This window comes from Myotis brandtii, unplaced genomic scaffold (genome assembly GCF_000412655.1).
Source record: "Myotis brandtii unplaced genomic scaffold, ASM41265v1 scaffold274, whole genome shotgun sequence".
In the NCBI taxonomy this organism is placed as follows: Eukaryota; Metazoa; Chordata; class Mammalia; order Chiroptera; family Vespertilionidae; genus Myotis; species Myotis brandtii.
This window is the reverse complement of record NW_005360425.1, coordinates 1,939,630-1,946,492: the sequence shown is the minus strand read 5'-3', so window position 1 is coordinate 1,946,492 and position 6,863 is coordinate 1,939,630. Positions and strand designations below refer to the sequence as shown.

General features: G+C 51.2%; 1 protein-coding gene across 5 annotated transcripts in view; it reads right to left on the bottom strand.

The window, feature by feature from the left end:
- Positions 1–112: 112 nt before the first annotated feature.
- Positions 113–6,863, bottom strand: part of MAP7D1 (MAP7 domain containing 1) — a 14,099-nt gene continuing 7,348 nt past the window's right edge. For 3 of the 5 annotated variants that reach the window (XM_014541537.1, XM_014541539.1, XM_014541540.1), the window contains 3 exons: positions 6,701–6,803; positions 6,425–6,485; positions 6,210–6,233 (listed from right to left, as the gene is read on the bottom strand). In XM_014541537.1, the coding sequence (XP_014397023.1) occupies positions 6,432–6,485; positions 6,701–6,803 (157 nt within the window). In that variant the 3' untranslated portion in view covers positions 6,210–6,233; positions 6,425–6,431. Of the gene's footprint in view, positions 253–4,938; positions 5,513–5,699; positions 5,885–5,995; positions 6,087–6,187; positions 6,234–6,424; positions 6,486–6,700; positions 6,804–6,863 lie in introns of those variants that run through there. The other 2 variants (XM_014541541.1, XM_014541538.1) reach the window with 2 other exon arrangements.

Sequence of the window (6,863 nt, the reverse complement as noted above, 5' to 3'; positions counted from 1 at the left end):
CGCCCGGGCGCAGCCCAGCCCTGAGCCTGCTCCCGCCTCCAGTCTCCCCTGCACCGCCCCTCCTCCCAGCCGAGACCGGCCCCCTGCCCTGCGCCGCAGACCTTCTCCAGCCACTTCCAGGCCAGAGTCAGGATCTGCCCCCTCTCAGGATCCATATCGTTATTTGGCCACGAAAGCTGGGAATCATCCTCGATACCTTTCTTTTTCGTTCCCCATGTCCAATCCACGTTTTCACCTCCTCTTTCTGCCTCTCGGTTTCCATCCACCACTCACTGACCGTGTCCATCATCTCTCGCCAGAACTGGTGCTCTTGTCTGGACTCCCTACTTCCAGGCTTCGTCCTCTCTCCTCTTAATCCTTTCTCGGGGTGGTAGCCCTGATAATATATTTTCCAACCCCGTCTTCACCCCCTGCTGACATCTTTCAATACCTTTCCAAACTCAGAGCAGGGCCCACAGCGCCCTAAATGGCCTGGTCCTTTCTGCCTTTCTGGCACCACCTTCCTTCTCTCTATGCTCCAACTACACTATCTGTGCTCATCACAGGCCTTTGCAAATGCTGTTCCGTTGCTGCCTTGGTAACGGGCTCCTGCTCCTTCAGATCTCAGCTCTAGCATTGCTTTCTCAGGGACACCCTCCCTGGCCTCCCGGAGCAGGCCAGATCCCCTTATTGTTGACTCTCCCAGCACCCCACACTTCTCCTTTATGTGTCTGTCATAGTTACCACCCCGCCCCCACTTCTGCAGTGTTGCTTTCCACAGTTTCAGTTAGTTACCTGCGGTCAACTGTGGTCCAAAAATATGAAGTGGGAAATTCCAGAAATAAACAATTCATGAGTTTTAAAATGCATGCCATTCTGCGTAGCGTGATGAACTCTCGCCACCCTGCTTTGCCCGCCTGGGACATGAATCCTCCTTTTGTCCAGCGTATCCACGCTGTATGTGCTGCCCACTCAATAGTCACTTCGTAGCTGTCTCGGTTAGACCTACTGTCGTGGTCTCAGTGCTTGTGTTCAAGTAGCCTTTATTTTACTTAATGGCCCAAAAGCATGAGAGCAGTGATGCTGGCAATTTAGATATGCCAAAGAGAAGCTGTAAAGTGCTTCCTGTAAGTGAAAAGGTGAAAGTGTTTGATTTAATAAGGAAAGAAAAAAATCCTAAGCTGAGGTTGCTGAGATCTACAGTAAGAACTAGCCCAGCCGTGGGCAAACTACGGTCCGCGGGCCGGATCCGGCCCGTTTGAAATGAATAAAACTAAAAAAAAAAAAAAGACCGTACCCTTTTATGAAATGATGTTTACTTTGAATTTATATTAGTTCACACAAACACTCCATCCATGCTTTTGTTCCGGCCCTCCGGTCCAGTTTAAGAACCCATTGTGGCCCTCGAGTCAAAAAGTTTGCCCACCCCTGAACTAGCCTGTCTGGGAATCTCTGAAGGAAAAAGAAATTTGTGCTAGTTTGCTGACAAGAGACCACATTCACGATAATTATTCTATTTTATTAGTTATTGTTGTTAATCTCTTACTGTTCCTAATTTATACACTATCATAGGTGTATGTATAGAAAAAACATAGTATATATAGAGTTCAGTACTATCTGTGGTTTCAGGCATCCACTGGGGTCCTGGAATGTATCCCCTGCAGATAAGGGGGACTACTGTAATTATAATTGTCCATTTGTTTGTAATATTATTTAATTAATGTTTGTTTCTTCCACTAGACTAAATTCCATGAGGGTAAGGACTACATCAATTTTTGCTCACTTCTAAATCTCCAGCACCCATGTGCCTGACACACAGTAGGTGCTCAGTATTCCTTGAATAAATAAATTAATGTTGCATGTTGCACACTTTGGTGTTTCCTGAGCCCAAGCCTCTATCATCTCCTATCTGGACCCCAGCAATCACTTTTAACTGATCTCCCAGTTTACAGTCAAGTCCCTACTGGTTTCCTACCCAACAGCCAGAACGGTATAGTAAAGACGCCAATCTGACTATGTCACCCTTCCCACCCCCTTTTTAATAGCCTTCAGTGGCTTCCCATGACTCTTGGAGTAAAATCCAATCTACTGATGCATCCTTACAAGGCCTTGTATGGTCGGCCCACCTCATGCCCAGCTCAAACTCCTCGATGAACCTTTCTTTTTTTTTTTCTTTTCTTTTTTTAAAATATATTTTATTGATTTTTTACAGAGAGGAAGGGAGAAGGGATAGAGAGCTAGAAACATCGATGAGAGAGAAACATCGATCAGCTGCCTCCTGCACACTCCCCACTGGGGATGTGCCTTCACTCAAGGCACATGCCCTTGACTGGAATCGAACCTGGGACCCTTGAGTCCGCAGGCTGATGCTCTATCCACTGAGCCAAACCGGTTAGGGCATCAATGATGCCTTTCTTAATTCCACAAATATTGAGAGCCTGTCTTACCAGGCACTGAGGATTCAATGGTGAGTGAAACAGGCTCCTTCAGGTCTCACAGCCTCCAGATCTTTGAACACAACTCCTTGCCATGCAGGACCTTTGCACATGCTTTCCCCTCATCTGGGAAGTGCTTCTCTCTCCTTTCTCTGCCCTGACTGCCCCAGCAACCTATCAGATATCCGGTCAAACACCATTTATTCAGGGGTAGCTTATTTGACTCCCAACGTAGTTAGTTCCCTGAGTTCGATGCTTTTACTGCTCCTTACAGTCCATCTTCAGAGCCCTGACCACATTTTTATTTTCACATGTTTGTGTGGTTATTTGGCTGATGCCCATCTTCCCCACCAGGGAGCTCCAGGAGCTTCCCCGTCTGGTTTTTGCTTCCCATCACATCCCTCTGGTGCTTAGCTGGTCCTCCACAATTTATTGAATGAATTAATGAATAAGTGATTCCCTTGCAGAGTATTCAGAGGGTGCTGCCTTCAGGGACATGTTGGTGCCTCAGCCTCGTTGTGAATATGAGCTGGGGGTGGGAGGGGTGTGTAAAGGAGCTCACACACACACACACACACACACACACACACACACACGGAGAGGGCCTAGAAGCTGTTCTGTTAGTCCATTCCCTGCCCCACCTCCCCAACACCTGTGACTTGGCCCCACCTCCCTCTCCTCCCCCACCCATCTCTGCCCATTGTTCTCGATGCCACACTGACTCCTCCAGGGCTTTCCACATACGACCCCTGTACCTGCAACTCTCCTCCCTACTCTTTCACATGGCTGGTTCCTCCACATCCTTCAGGTCAAGTTAAATTGCTGCATCTGTAGAGGACACCTTCATTGTATCTATCTCACAATGGAAGTACATTTATATACTTATTGTCTGTGTCCCTAGATGCATTAGCAGCTTTTGACCACCCATAACAGAAAATCCAACTCCATTGGCTTAAAGAAGAAGGAAGTTGTGTAGGGGTAGGACTGTTTTTGAGGTTGGTTAATTCAATGATGCTCTCGCGGATCTAGGTTCTTCCCCTCTTGCTGCTCTGCCACCCTTGCTGCTGGCTCTATCCTCAGGTTGGTTAGCAGGATGGATGCAGCAATTCCAGGCATCATAGTCCGACCTCATATCAGACAAGCAGGGTTTTCCCATCGTTATGCGTCTTAGTTGTCTCTTGCTGTGTAAGAAATTATCACAAAACATCAGTTTAAAACAACCTTTATTATCTCACAGTTTCCGAGGGTTAGAAACCCAGGAGTGGCTTAGCCGGTTGGTCCTGGCAGAGGGTCTCTCAGGAGGTTATTGACAAGCTGTGGGCCAGGCCGAAGTCATCTGAAGGATTAGCTGGGGCTGGAGAACCGCTTCCACGCTTATTCACGTGGCCATTGGCTGGGGGCTTCGGTCCCTTGATCGGGTTTCTCCACTAGGCTGCCATGATGTACCAACTGCCTTTCTCCAGAGGGAGTGATCCAAGAGTGATAGCCACCAGGACAGAAGCTGCAGTGTCTTTAATGACCAAATCTTGGGTGGGACACCCATCACTTCTGTTGTATTCTGTCAGTCACTCAGCCCAACACTGGTACAGCATGGAAGGGACTACACAGGGTGTGAACACTAGGAGGCGGGGACACTGAAGGGTCAACCGAGGTTGGCTAACACGAAATCTTTTTTAAAAGTGAGGAAGTCCTAGCTGGTTTAGCTCACTGGATAGAGCGTCAGCCTGCTGACCAAAGGGTCCAGGGTTCGATTCCAGTCAAGGGCAGGTTACCTTGGTTGCAGGCTCCTCCCCAGCCCAGGCCCTGGTCAGGGCTTGTGCCGGAGGCAACCCATCGATGTTTCTCTCGCATCAATATTTCTCTCTGTCTTTCCCTCTCCCACTCTCCCTAAAAATCAATGGAAAAATATCCTTGGGTGAGGATTAAAAAATAATTTTAAAAAAACAAACCAAATAAATAAAAGTGAGGAAGCCTCTCCTAGAAACCCAGAAGGCTTTTCTTCCTTTTTCTTTTTTTGGAAGGCTTTTCTTTATGTCTGTGGCTGGAATTGTGTCACATGCCCATTCCTAAACCATCACACACGAGGGCATTGGGACCACCAGTTTTGGCTCATTACAATCATGATTCACCCTGGGGCGAGGGCCCCCTGGAGCACAGAGTGGGATCCAGGAGGAAGATGGCCACCTGAACAAAGTCAGGATTCTGTTTGGAATAGGAAGTGGGGATGGGAATGGATGTTGAGTTGGCAACTCAGTGTCCACAACACTCACCTGCTCCCTGAGGAGAGAGGCTACATCTTTTCCTACTACTGTATCCCCAGCATGTAACCCACTGCCTGGGACAGAGCAGATGCAACCTCCTTGTGAATGAATAAATGAATGAATTCATGACGAAAGTGGAAGGCCACTAGGACTACCGTCAGGTAGGAGTAGATATCCACAGGCCCTGGCTCCTTAAGTTCTTCTTAGAACTCGGGAGGTCACCTGCCACCACCCCCACCACCAGCCCCAAGGATAGACAGGACTGGCAGGATTATTCTCACTTTATTTCTGGAGAAGTTTGATCAGATGCAATAACACTGATTCCAGGCGAGGGCAGGGGCATGGGTACCCCTAAAGCAACCAGCATCCTGTGGCCCCATCCCCAAACCTGGGTTCCCCCTCAGTTACAGTTAAATAGAGAGGACGATCTCCCCAGGGGGTCTTGGGAGGGTCTGCCTCCTGCACCCGCCCCCTCCAGGCAGAGGAGTCTGAGCACAAGCTATTTACAGTATTCACATCCACTGTACCCCACCAAACCAAGGCAAATACTACAGGTGGCCCTTCCCCAAGGAAGGAGGCCAGAGAGGCTGTGAGTGTATGTGTGTGTGGGAGGTTTCCGCGCGTGTGAGCACACAAATGCACTGAGGGGCAGGGCCTGGCTCCAGCCAGAGACAACAGTCTATAAGGTGCTGATTAAAAATAACAGAGGACCCACCCCCAGGGGCCCAGGCCACTTCTGGCTTTATTCTGTCTCTTTCTTTCCCAGACATCCTGGTAGATGATGCAGAGGAGCCCTCATAGCTGTGCCTGGATCCAAGGCAACCCCTTAAAGGACTTCTGGGGAAAAAACAGGAGGGGAAACAGTCAGGCAAACTATGCCTCCAAGCCAGGCCAGCCGGGGTGGGGGGTGGCACATGGAGTGTGAGAAGGCCTCTGGCAGAGCTGGAACAGAGGGCAAGGCTGGGGAGTCCTGGGAAGGCTGCTGGGAGGGAAGGCTGTGGGCCTGGGAGTCAGGGGTCCCTACCTGTGACCTGTGGGGGCTGAACCACAGCTTTCTTGAGGAAGGCTTCTGCTTCTGCGAAGGGCAGGAGTGCCTCTGGCGTTCGGCCCAGACTCTTTTCACCAGAGGGTCCCTTGGGGGAGAAGCCATTCTCCTGGTGTGCTGGGGGAGGCTGCAGGCCATTCACCAGGGACTCCTTGTTAGGCAGGCTGTGGATGCAGGGACACACTCAGGCACCGCACAGCCTAGGACAGCCCAGGCACCCCACAGCTCCAGCCGGCCCCGACTCCTGCCCGGACCCTGGGATTGGGAGCTGGTACCTCCACTGAGGCTCCTGGGGGGCCAGCTCCTCTTTCTGCACAGCCTCCTTCTGCAGCCCTGAGGACCGCGAATCTTCGGCTTTGACAGGGTCTATCACAGGGAAGGAATGGCCATCAGTTGCTGGCTGGTGAGAGGAGGGGGTATGATGATGGGTGGTGAAAGGGACAGAGCGAGGGGAATAGGGCCTTTACCTGGGCTACAGTTGTTGGTGTCTGCCTCCTTTCTTTCCAGCTTTTGCTGTGAAGAGGAAGAGCAATCAGACTCAAGGTGTATCTGGTCCCACCTGACTAAGGTGCTGAATTCTTCCCTCCCCCAGCCGAGAGCCGGAGCAGCCTGCCTCAGCCTCCTTCCTCCACCCTGAGTGCTATTCCCCAGCCTCCTCCTCACCCGACCCCCACTCCCTACGCTGCCCTTTGGGGAACCCTGACCTTGGCTTCAGCAGCTTCTGACTTCCGAGTCCTCTTCATGATCTCCTCCAGACGCTGTTTGGAAGCCCCACATCGGTTAGGCCCAAGCGCCGCCCTAATCCTAAACCTCCCACCATCCAGCCCCAGGCCTGGGGTCTCAGGGCCCTTCCAGCTCATACCAGTCCTTTACAGGCCAGGGACCAGAACTCACCCCAATACCCTCGTGTCCTACCCTTTACAAGTCCAAGGCAGCGCCCACTCCCGTAACCATACCAGTACCATTAATCCAAACAGGGGCGCTCCTGCCGCTCCTGCTCCTCGCGCTGGAAGTGTTTTTCCCGCTCCAGACGCTGCCGTTCTGCCTCCTCCCGGGACCGGGCTTCGGCCTCCTCTTTCTGCCAAAGACCCCAGTGAGCTTTAAGCAGCTGGACTCCAGCCTTCCTTCCAGGCCAGCCCTCGG